The sequence below is a fragment of the Dendropsophus ebraccatus genome, chromosome 2 (assembly GCF_027789765.1).
Source record: "Dendropsophus ebraccatus isolate aDenEbr1 chromosome 2, aDenEbr1.pat, whole genome shotgun sequence".
Taxonomy (NCBI): domain Eukaryota; kingdom Metazoa; phylum Chordata; class Amphibia; order Anura; family Hylidae; genus Dendropsophus; species Dendropsophus ebraccatus.
This window is the reverse complement of record NC_091455.1, coordinates 46,641,097-46,654,349: the sequence shown is the minus strand read 5'-3', so window position 1 is coordinate 46,654,349 and position 13,253 is coordinate 46,641,097. Positions and strand designations below refer to the sequence as shown.

Below are 13,253 nucleotides of genomic sequence, written 5' to 3'. Positions count from 1 at the left end.
ATGGCTTCTAAGATGTTTAAGCTTCTGCTCTTTCTCCTTGGATTTGGGACGGTGTGTACCAGCAAGAAACATGTACTGTGCAGTACATTAAGGTTGGAGCTATTTTATGAGAAGTGTGGTAAGTAATATAGTCCTGCCTATATTCAAGTAGACTGTAAGAAACACCTTGCTTTATTCCTATATACCCTCCAGCTTGATGAAAAAAATCCTATAAATCCCAATAATCCTGAGAAATTACAACACTCCATCAATGGCTTCTCTCATCCCATCAATGACCACCGGAAGGGAACACTTTGAATGATGTTAGACCTGAAGCTAGATGCACCTTGTGTTATTAGGGTGTCCTTTGATTATATATTCATTATCTAAAAAAGTACCAGAATTCAATGGGAATAATAATAAAAAATCTTCTGTATCTGTATTTTACTGTTACATGCAAAACAGCTCTCTAATGGCACCTTTTGGGAGTAGCTTTCCCTCAGTGGTTGAACTAGGTTAGGAGCTTTAGAACATGCTTAAAGGGGCAGAAATAAAAAAATGGTTTTAAATCAACTGGTAGCAGAATGTTTTACAGATTTGTAAACAATTTCTTAAAAAAAAAAAAATCTCCAGTCTTCCAGTACTTATCAGCTGCTGTATGCCCTGCAGGAAGTGGTGTATTTTTTTCCAGTCTGACACAGTGCTCTCTGCTGCCACCTCTGTCTGTGTCAGGAATAGAGATGATCGAACACCGGGAAATCTTAGGTTTGATCGAACTCGAACATTTTCGAACGTGCAGCATTTCATCCCTGATGCCTTTCACGATCTGTGGGGAAGGAGGAGACAGCCCGGGTACTGCCTGGAATTCCAGGATATACCCTAGGTAATAATTCTCCTTCCCCACGGAAGGCATCGAGAATCAAATGCTGCACGTTCGAAAATGTTTGAGTTCGATCGAACCTAAGATTTCCCGATGTTCGATTATCTAGAGTCAGAAACTGTCCAGAGCAGTAACAAATCCACCTAGAAAACCTCAGGGACAGAGGAGGCAGCAGAGAGCACAGTGTCAGAGTGGAAAAAATATACCACTTCCTCTAGAACATACAGCAGCTGATAAGTATTAGAAGGCTTGAGTTTTAAAAAAAAAAAAGTTTTAAATAGTATACAAATCTGTATAGCATTCTGGTAACAGTTAATTAAAAAAAAATTCTAAAAAAAAATCTAAAATCACATGGGTTACCTCTCCCTCTGGCTTAAATCATCAGTCTGGCTCTAAGGCTGTTATGGAATGCTACCTCTAAACTTCTATGTATTTCATTCTTTTTAGAATTTCCAGTAGAGCATGTTACATACTGGTATGATGCCAGAACGCTATATATAGTATGACCTGGTAAAAAGGGTATTTCGGCCTCTAACAGGGGCGTTGCTAGGGTCCTAAAGTTGATATAAGTAGATTATGGTAGAGACATCTGCACTGACTGATTTTATTTTTCTTTTCCATTCAGCCCGAGCCCTGACTGTTCTCTGCAGAATCTACCAGAGAAACATTTTTGGCTTCTTGTTCCAGTGCTTACAGTAATTAGGTCCCCTCTCTGCTCTCATATAGTACAGGCCTCCTCTCTGTCCTTACATAGTATTAGCCCCCCCCCCCCCCCATGCCTGGATAAAGTATAGGCCCCTTCTGTGCCCCTGTATAGTATAGCCCCTCCTGTGCAGCAGTCTTCATATAGTATAGGCCCCCATGCAGCAGTCCCTATATAGTGTATGGGCCCTCTGTTTAGCAGCCCCCATATAGTTTATGCCCTCCATGCAACAGTCCCCTTATAGAATAACCCCCATCTGTATATGTCATATGTCACTTTTATATATTGCACCTCTTTGATATGATTATTTCTCTAAGAATAACAGGAATATGGCTCCGTAAGGGCAGATCATAAACAAGATAGGAGCGTATAGCAAATTGCTCAGGGCACAGCGGTACACTGCTGTTGGTAGTAGTTTCCTGTCCATCAGGCATAGTGTGGAGTTCCGCAACCGGCACTACCGGGAACCCACAGGAACGCTACTTAGAGTCTGACACGTGCAAACCCTAGCCGGGGACGATGTCACTCTACTAATTACGAAGCCCAACCCTTTAATAGCATAGGTGTGGGCTGACACATGCAGACAGATGTGAGAAAGAGGCAGCAATATTTTATTAGCACTGGTTGATTCACATTTTAATCGAGAACAATAAAAGCTAAATTTAAACCTAAAGTAAGGAAAGTGCTTACAAGTAAATTGTACCCCCGATTAGGTTGGAATCTACTGCCTTATCCTCAGTGACAGTATGCAGGGTGTCGGTAGGCAAAAGATTCAGGGCAGTGACCTTCCTATCTGGGACACTGGCCCCAAATCTTAATGCCCCTGGCATTACGTTTCTGATCACAGGGGTCTACAGGAATCCTTCTGCCATCTCAATAACAGGGACTTGAGTTTCCTGTCAGAACAGAGCATCCGGAAGCGCATGCAAGTCACCGCTCATTCATTGTCTATTGGCTGACCTACAATAAATCTCTACCACAGCACCTTCTACACTATCCTTTTTTTTTTTTTTTTTACTTCCCATTATAGTTTATTCACCCTGTATGCTGTCAGTAGAGTTTTATGTTTGCACAATTTTAACCGGCCACACTGTTCTACTGACTCTATTTTATGGCTATACCTAGTGGTATCAGATATAACCTACTGAGTATATAACACCAGGTACAACCTACTGGCTATATAAAACTTGGGGGATGAGGGGGTTAATGATTTATTCCTATTGGCTGCTATTATTGTTATTTTTAATGTGCTTTTATGTATTGAAAGCATATACTCTATATCCTGTTTCTCTCTTCTTCAGATGACAGCTATACCCCAGTGATTAAGATGGAGCCTTGTGAGATTAATAAGGATACACGTGTGACTCTTTCTCTGACAATAATTCCACGTATGTACAGTACTTTATTCTCCTGCTTTCCCCCCGGGATGTGAGTTCCTCATGGTACATGCCTGGTCTGCCAAAGGGCTCTTCCAATTTGCTGACATAGTTGACCCGTTAACCAGATCGCTTTTTCCGTATGAGAGGTTGTCCGAGAAATATGACCTGCCTTCTATGGAACGCTTCACCTACTCGCAGTTACGGCACTATATGGTCTCTACTATGGGCTCCACCACGGTGTCCAAACCCTCTCACTTCAAACAGATTGTTAGGGCAGGCACCTCCACGAAGGTTTTAATATTGTCAATTTACAACAGCCTGAACTCCCCCTTAGACGATACCTCAACTCGACACAAGTATATGGCTAGATGGGAGACTATTTTAGGTCGGACTATTTCTCCAGAATGCTGGCAGATAATATGGGACAGAGCAACTAAATCAACAATTTGTACTACTTATAAAGAGACTCATTATAAAGTTCTCATGTTCTGGTACCATACGCCTGAATTGCTTCATAAATTTAACAGTACTGTCTTGTCACAATGTTGGCGATGCTTAAGGGCGACTGGGTCCCATTTCCACACATTCTGGGACTGCCCCCTTATTATAGGTTTCTGGCGAGAAGTCGCCAGGTTGTCTGCCTTCGTTCTGGGGAAAACCATAGTATTAGATCCAGTGGTGTACCTTCTTAACCTTACACCTAAGACTCTAGGTAAAAAACCAACAAAACTCTTCTTACTCATTCTTACAGCGGCTAAATCTCTGATAGCTCTCTATTGGAAACGTATTCCCCCCCTTCCTTCACTGAGTTGGTCTCTCAGATCAAGGAACTTAGATCCTTAGACTACCTTACTGCTTCCCTGAACAATAGAACAGACCTCTTTAATGCGGTCTGGGCCCCCTGGGACTCTTATGTAACTCAATCCAACCTTTAATCGACACTTCCGATCAGTTTCTTGTAGATTCCCCCCCCCTATAACCTTCCCTCCCCTATTTTCCCAATGTCGTTTGTCTTGTGTCTTCATGTGGTTTGTCTGTATCTTCCACAACCTCAGACGCTATACATTGTTGTTTGACTGTTTGCTAAATGCAGAATTAATTAACCGAAAAACTTGAACTACCAATAGTTCTATGTCCATACGCATCTAAATAATGCACACCACCTATAAATAAACAATGCTGGACAGTATTCTACATATATCAGAAAATACTTTATTTATTACATACACAGAAAATTTTTGTTATTTAAAAAAACATGTTAAAAGGGAGCAGAAAACCATACAATACACACATCAGATGGTATACAGGGCAGAGTAAATGAATAAATAATATAACTACTATATATTAAACCATTGGTGGTATATCAGTCAACCCACAGAGGCAAGGAAGTGCAAAAAATGAAAAATAAATAATGAATGTTAATAATCCAAACAAAATAAGTATGAAAAAGTAAAGTAAACCTATATGTATAAAGCTGCAAGTGCAGTCTAAAGTGCAACCAAGTGCAATACCACGTATAGTGTCTAATTCATACAAGTGTATAGTCAAACCTCTGGGTATATAGTGTATACTCCTGCCCAGTACCACCACTCACCCAACGCTGCGTTTCGCTGTACAAGCTTTATCAAGGGTCCCCTTGATAAAGCTTGTACAGCGAAACGTTTCTGCTCCCTTTTTAAACATGTGTTTTTAAATAACAAAAATTTTCTGTGTATGTAATAAATAAAGTATTTTCTGATATATGTAGAATACTGTCCAGCATTGTTTATTTATAGGTGGTGTGTGTTTGCTAAATGCTTACATTTTGAGGCTATGTTCACACTACGTAAGTCTCCGGACGTAGCGCGTTCCGTGAATAAGCGGCCCGAGACTTACGTAGTTTGCATACAATGTAAAGTATACGATGTAGGGCTGCACAGTTCACACTACGTACGAACTTACGCCCGGATCGTACGCGGCGCTGTAAAAAATGAACCAGACCATTGTTTGAGGACGAAAATGCCGTAACATGCGGTCCCGTACGTAGTGGTGATTTCTTCATTTTGCAAGCTTTTTGTGCCGATCCAAAAGGTTCTGTGGGGCGTCCGGGGCTATGCGAAGATTTCCAAGTAAAAGACCGCTGTCAGATCGCTATGTAGGGCGCTCGGGAAGCGTAAGTAGACTACTAAGTTCGCGGTCCGTACGTAGCCGGCTGCAACTTGCGTAAATTACGGCCGGAGTTTAACACGTGGCCGGACATATACGTAGTGTGAACATAGCCTAATACTGCATGGGTCAATGGCGACAACTAGCTTGCTGTCATTTGGTTGCTGACCCTTATACCGTTAGTTATATCTCTCTTTTTTTCTTTTGTGCTGCAATCAATCCTGTAGATTATTTGCGTCTACTTCACCTTTTGTGTTACTGTATCTTCCTTATGTTATATAATCTGATAAAATACCAATAAAAACTACAGTTTAAAAAAAAAAAAGAAACCAAGGGTCAACTCCTTCAAATATGTTGACCTAAAAAATAAAATAATATACAGTTCAAATATTATTTGTTCTGTGACAACCATTGTAAGTTACAAACACTCTAAGGAAAACTAGCAAAAATGTGACGTGTACATTGTACCAGGATAATAAAATGGCTTCTCCCCTGACCTGGTTCCTAAGGGAGCAGCTCATCCTGACACAGGTAAAGATTAGTATAGTACATGTAGTACCACACTGTACTGTAGAGAGGCGCTACTAGACAGCCAGTCAGTGCAGGCTCTTAAGTAAAGAAAGTTTTACCAGTGAAATGCTGATGTATTAGATTTTCAAACATGCCATAGCATTGTATTTTGAGTATGATGTCAAGTTACAAGGGTTACACTGGAAAACCGCGGTAGAATGCATATGGGTTTTGCCTTACGATAATGATAACCCAGCCCTATGTGGTGTCCCATCACGGGTGTTGCTATTAGTTACACCCTTCATTAAAGCCTGTACTTTTAAGATTAAGTGGTAATGTAGTAGTACCAGAGTTTTGCCACAAGATGTTGTTATTGCAAGTATGTATGCCTAGATATTGCACGGCTGTGGTACCCAAAGGGTTATTGTTTGTTTGTGTACCACATGGATCTGTACACCAATGAGAGTTCTTTCTTCTTCTCACCTATCATCTCTCTCTTTACTTCTACATACGCACTCCTCACCCACTCACAGCACACTTTTCATGCGCTGAAGGAAGGAAGTCACGTGGGTAGAGGAAGTGTAGGGTCTTTTGTCTTTGGATTCTGTAGAGAAAGGACGTAAGCTAGAATAATCTCTACAGCAGTCAAGTTGGGCCCTGGCTCCTGCCAGGTCCCCAGTATCAGTGTGCAGTCTAGACGTTGACCAGAGCACATGCTGCTAGACACGGTTTCTTCTCAAGCAACCTCACTCCTCACTATGCAGTGTTAAGCTTCCACTAGAAATGGTATCCATAAAGAAGTAACAAACTGATCCGGATAGAGCAAAGTTGCTAGAAGCCTATGAACTCTATCTTGCAGCGCGGGTGTAAGCAGGGAACCCTCAGCATACCGCTCATCCCAGGTAACAAGGTCTGGGGCTTGTGTCACCCTCTAGGACGGGTCACTCGACACTGGTGGGCATTAGGTGGTGCAAAGAACAAAGAGTCAAAACACAGGCACAAGTATTTTCTCTACTCTCAAGTATTCTTCTCTTTCTACCTCCGAAGTTCCGGCAGAGCACAGTACTACTTGGGTTGCGACTCTCTCGACATCTTCCTCTCTACACTTCTGATCCTCTCTTCTACCTCTCATCATGCAACTCAGTCAGCACGACTGTATAACTCCTTCTACTCTCAGTAAAGATCTGGGCTACAAAGTATTAAGTAACTTATCAAGTGTAAAGTATTGTATCAAGGCAAAGCTGTATTATCTGCTGCCTACCTCAAGTGTCTTCAGCGTAAACAAGATTTTAGTTATTCTACAGAGGCTCTGTGATTACTTGTCAAGCACCGACACAGCACACACACCTTCCTTGGGTCATCTCCCCTTTCTGTGGGTGGCAGTGCCAATAGTCCGGGTGGGTCACTACTCCACTTCAGACCACTGTGATAAGTACCCAAGGGACCCTGCAACAGTGTGCCAAAGTCTCAGCATTACTCCCTGGCGGAATACCAGTGCGCAAGTTGTCACATGGGGAGAGGAAGTGCACGCCCACACTTAGTGAGTCTTACCCAGGTCTTGGTGGAGAGAGGACGCAAGACAAGATGGTCCCTGCTGTGCTACAGCTTGGCCCTGGCTTTGCCAGGTTTCCCTTCCAGTCAGTGTCCAGTGTAGTCGAGTCAGGAGTGTGGTAGTGGATGGACGCACATTGGAGATGGAGAGACTTTTCTTTTAGACGCTATCTTTGGTCCAACTATGCAGTGCTAAACTACTTGAGAGAGGACAAGTCAGAGATCACCCCAACCCACGCCATGAACATCTCTAAAAGTGCAGGACAGTATCCTGAAACAAGAGGAACTGATCCGGATAGAGCAAAGTTGCTACAAGCCTACATACTCTATGTCGCAGCGCACTTGTAACCAGGTAATTTGGCCACCTTGCTCAACTCAGGTAACAAGGTCTGGGGCTTGTGGTGCCCTAATAGGACGAGTCACCCGACACTGTAGGGCAACAGGTGGTATAACGACAACAAAGGTCGAAACACGGGCACAAGTATCCGTCTGTTTTCAAGTATTCTTGAGTATTCTACTTCTTCTTCTTCTTCTAACGTTCCGGCAGAGCACACTTCTACCCTGGGTTGGGACTCTCAGCACAAACTCCTCTCCACTACACTGAAATTGCAGCACAAACTCCTCTCTGCTGTTCTCAGCTCAGTCTACTTCTTAGCCCATAACAAAGTCAGATCGACTCTTATGCTTCTAAAGGCTCTTAGCGCAGATTCTGTTCTGTCACGTCTAAAGTCTATGATTAGCTATTGTACAAAGTATTCTAACAGTAAAGAAGATTTTATTTATGATAACAGGATTCAGTGATTATTGTTCCGGCACCTACACAGTCACTACTCCATCCTTGGGTCATCTCCCCTTTCTGTGGGTGGCGGTACCGACTGGGTCACAGCTCCACTCCGGACCACCATGATAAGTACCCAAGGGACCCCCTCACAGCCCGGCAGATCACCAACCACAGGGGAAAGGATATAGCCAGCCACCTTAAAATAAGAGCAGGTGTGCCCCCATACCTGTGTGCCCCACTGGCACTGGCATCAAGACAATCTACCATCTGGCTGAGCTATATTTCGACCAACCACCACAGTAGTGGCATCACACAATACTATCTGACAAGTGATCAGTCGTCCACAAACAGGCACCACAATAGCTCTATCGTACTGCTAGATTGCCTGATATTAAGAGAATCCTTATCATCTCAGGTCGGATTATACTAAAACCAGTATATATACACCAATGTATCTATAAGACAGTATCATGCAGTTTACAGTAAGTGAGGGTCACAGATTACCTTCTCCAACTCCCCGTGCAATCACTTCTGCTCAGGTATCAGAGCATGCCTAGAAATCTGTTGGCGCTATACAAAAAAATATTATTATTATTGTTATTATTATCATCATTATCATCTCTCCCATAGAAGTCAATGGGTCATCTATAGCATGTTGTCTCCTATGACCATGAACTCACTGGGGGGAATTTATCAACAAATTTTATCTCGTCTTAAGACCTGATGCAATATCTTTTATTACGGCACAGGAAAGGACATTGGTCGCCTATATGCTAGAGTGCAAGTTTCTAAGGATTCTGTGACGGTCTCAGATTTCAGATACGTGTTGTGTTCTGGATATGATGATGAGTTTGATTTCTGTGGAGCTCTAAAAGGAGGTAAGAGATAGATGTAGAGACATTGCACAGTACATGTGTGCAGTAATACATCACACCATAACAGGGTAATGCAACTAACTCTGATGATCAGTACCAGATCTACATCTCAGGATCCCGTAGACAGGTCAGACACCTTACAGTCTTTCCATAAAGTAGACGCACTTTGTCTTGATGAAATCCAGTGAGAAATGTTAAAACTAATGTACCAGTGAAATATTTCTTATACTACCTTGTTGGCCGATATCCCCTCCCCTCGGTGACACGGCTCCATCACAATCAAGTCTGACCTCATTACAGAGGGCCTACCAGATGGTGGGAAAGCAGTGGAGGCTTAGAAAATGGACTGTGCCAACGAGATGTACGTACAAGTGACAAGAAGGTAGTATGAAAAAATGTTTTTTTCACTGATTGTGGTACATTTACTTTAAAGGAGAAGTCTGGTGGATTATAAAATCTGGCAGAGGGCAGGGACGAGGCAATAGTTAAATAGTGTTTTCTGTCCATTTTGGGAACATACAAGGCAATGAGAATCATAGGTATAGCAGTAAAAGCAGTGCAGGGCCCGGTATTACAGGCCTATATCCAGTTAGGTTTACCATTTATAATGTTGGCATTGCACCGCTTACTCTCAGTAGTCATAAAATGTCACGATTTTCTTCTCCTGCACACCTTTACTAATTGTTCATTTCTCAACAGAGACACTGAAGTTATCCTACCAGGACTTTAGGTATTTGAAGCAACTAATAAAGGTATTGTGATCTCATGGCTGCTTCTTTTTTTTATACTTTTGGTTATGTTTACATGCAGGGGTGGATTAACTTTACTATGGGCCCTGGGCTGTTCACCAAGCTTGGGCCTCCCCAACCCACTGTAACTATGGCGGCCCTAGGTTTAGTCTTTTTTCTCCAAAATGCAGCCTGGAAAGGACCTGTGGTGACATCATTGTCACATGATAAGGTCCTTCAGTATGTTCTCTAATGTTACTGCATTGTCTCCTTGCTACCGTTCTGCCCTGATTTGTGCAAAATTGCAGTAAAAAGCAGGGATTTTTATGCAAATCATGGCAGAACTGTAGCCTGGAGATAATATACTACTGAAAGTATAAGTCTATTTGGGGGGCCACGGGCCCCCCAGGAGCTCAGGGCCCCGGGCTACCGCCGGAAACAGACCTACTATAATCTGCTACTGTTTACATGTGATGGAGTTGCCCCTTTCATAAAAGGTGGGCACTAGAAATTAGACCTGGTCCATCTATTTGTTGAGGAAAATCACTCAATCTCACATATTTGTAAAATGCAAAAGTATTACTATAAGTTTTTGGTATGTGCCCAACATTTTTGGGAATTAGTCCTGCACATCGGCTTAGAGGAATTTTAGCTTATTCAACTCTATTATGTTTAGGTCCTTCCACAACATTCCTACTGGATTATGGTTAGGACTTTGACTTGGCCATTCCGAAACGTAAAGGGGTTGGCCACTTTATAGTAAAATAGGTCAGTACAAAGTATTAGTAAGTGTGCTCACTGTATATACTGACAGCAGCTCCTGTGTACCTCATAGAGCTAATATCAGCCTCCCCTTCACCAGGCTGGGCTGCCCTGCTCTGTTTAGTTTCAGTCCATTAAATGGACGACATGGAGGAGCATGTGACCATGCCCTGTCCACTGTGTTCTCCATAGACATATACAGGCTCAGTGGTGGACACTGGGGGGTGGGGCCTGGTCACATGCTCCTCCATGTCAGCAATCTTATGGACCAAAACACCACAGAGCAGGGCAGCCCAGCCTGGAGGAGGGGAGTCTGATATTAGCTCTATGAGGTACACAGGGAGCTACTGTCAGTATATACAGTGAGTACACTTACTAATACTGTACACTGAGCAATTTTACTATAAAGTGGCCAACCCCTTTAAGCTTTCTTCTTCTTTAACACGTACCTTGTAGAGACCTACTGTGATCAGGAGACATAGCCAGGGAGAGAGTGTGGCGGCCGTGCCATCCACTCCCTCGCCGCTCACTAATTCCAACAATTTTGCCTTATAGACTTACATTGATAAATTTTGCCAATCAGGAGATACAGCAGGGGGTCTCAGGACCCAGGGGAACAAAAAGAGATAGGACAAATGGTCCCTAAGGCTAGCACCCCCATGCTGTTCCTGCCTACTTGCAGAGCAGGTCCTAAACAGCTGTCCACAACTGGGCGACAGCCCCTGCTCTGAAATAAGAGCAAAACACAGACAGAAAAAAAAACAGACAATAGACAGGACATAGAATAGAATGGTCAGATAGGCCGTGTCAGCAACAGATAAAGCAAGCAAGGTACAATGGAGCGAAATATTAAGGCCACAAACATAATCTCTGCTGCAGAGGCCGTAACTTCACCCTAGGGGATGGGGACGGCACTGATGTCTTATCAGGCACGGAGATGACATGGGGGGTGGAATGCACTGCTGTTGTGCTTTCTATCCGGCTGTATCTTCTGATCACAGTGGGTCTCAGCATGACTGATGAGATGACAAAAGATATTTTTAATGACAGTGACTCCTAAATCATTGTTTGGTACAACAACTTGTGTGTTATTCGGGTTGTTGTCTGGCTCCATGACCCACTAGAATTTGCTGGTATGTTTAGGCTATGTTCTCACTACGTATAAACGGCCTTTATATGGCATTCAGAACTCAAGCATTGTAATGCAAATCATTGCTCTATGAAAAGAATGGCCATTGTTTTAATTGAACACAATGAACACTTTTCATAAAAAGTACGGTGTGTGAACATAGCCTCAAAATTCATTGTTGAATAATCTGCCCCTGGTAATAAGATTTCACACTATTTAGTAGAATTTAGTGTTTTGTCTGAAAATAGAGTTCTCCTTTAAAGAAGCACTCCCATATGTAGGCCGTAGCTGCCCATATGATGCTGTGCTGATGCATCATGGGATTCATAGAAGATTTAATTGGGAAAGGATACAGTTTGAAATATGAAAGTCAAGATAGGGGCTGATCAGAGGTCACATGACCCAGATACAGTAATGAAATGTAAAGAGGCAGCAGAGCTAGGATGAGGCAGATGACACTGCAGTGACATAGTGGTGGTAAGTGTACATCATATGAGGTAAAGAAATGTAAAATTCTGTGAGCGCTTCTTTAAGGTTAGGTAAATTTTTGAGTGCTTTTCATCATTTATTTGGCCTTTCCCATAAGGCTTGTATACCGATAGTGGTCTTTACTTAGTATGTCATTTGTTTCTTATATATGTAAGGCAATGATGATTTCTGTCCTCTTGTCTTTCCTAGGGCCTGTATACTATAAAGATTCATCTCTTTGTGGGTGAAAAAGAAGAACTGTTGGCATGTTTTATTGTTACAGTGAACCTTAAGTTTTCACTAATATCGTAAGATCCTGAAATACAACACATAGATACAAGGAGAGCTTTCTAAATTATTTCTAGAAAGATTTGACAGAAGTCTGAAGACCGGGAGGATGCGGCACTGGTTTGGTTTTGTCTGTTTTACAAATCTCCATTCACACATGGCAGAACAAATCAGCTCAGACTTTAGGGCATCTCATCACCACAAGCCTAAATCTATCACTGATATTTAATGTTCTATAAAGAAATATACTATATATATTGTATTACGGCTTGTATAGTTAATTTCTTTCTTTTGCACTATAAGCAACGCTGCATCATCTGCATTATATTCACCAGGACATATGCAGCTGTGGTATATGGCTTTTTCATACAGTTGCATTGTAAAGTGTCATCAGTAATACTCTTCCCTTTGTAATCCATGGGCATACTGGACATATAGGCCAAGAGCAAGCCCAAATGTTGTGTATACCTGTCCTTATCCTGTGTGCCCAACTAACAAGTTGGGCCTAGTGCTAGTCTAGACATATAATAATACGCTAAACTCCATGCCATGTGCATAAAGCTGTATGGAGACAGACGGAGTCCATGTGGCTTGTACTTATGGAGCTGTAGACACTGCACATGTTTCCATGTGGGTCCTATAAACAATGCTTATAGGGGAGAATATAGCTATTTATTCATCCAAACCAAACTGAAGGACCTAAGGATACTTTTCACTGTACAAATCACTGCACAAATCCAAACAGTGGCCATCTGCAAAATTCATAGAGAACATACAGGAAAAGATAAAGAATCCAGCCACTAAAAGAGAACTTTATTTTAAATGAGAAATTAAAAATATGTGGTTGAGTGTTAAACCAACGTGCTTGTGCAAGTGCGCTTAAAGGGGTATTCCACCCAAGAGCTAAAAAAAAGAAATGCTCCCATACCTAGCTAGTCTTTTCCCTACACTGCTCAGGAGGCTGTCACTGTTTTGTTGCTTCCCCTCTCATTGGCCAGGTGCTCACTGATTGGTGGGATGTCAGTGGTTTGTGAGGTTAAAGATGAGGCATTACAGCCTACCTGGCAACAGAATA

General features: G+C 42.3%; 1 protein-coding gene across 1 annotated transcript; it reads left to right on the top strand.

Annotated features, from left to right (window-relative positions):
* Nucleotides 1-12,389, top strand: LY96 (lymphocyte antigen 96). Its single transcript, XM_069959641.1, has 5 exons — nt 1-118; nt 2,864-2,950; nt 8,678-8,806; nt 9,503-9,555; nt 12,101-12,389. The coding sequence occupies exons 1-5, from the start codon at nt 1-3 to the stop codon at nt 12,200-12,202; spliced, it is 489 nt and encodes a 162-aa protein (XP_069815742.1). The 3' UTR covers nt 12,203-12,389.
* Nucleotides 12,390-13,253: the final 864 nt, after the last annotated feature.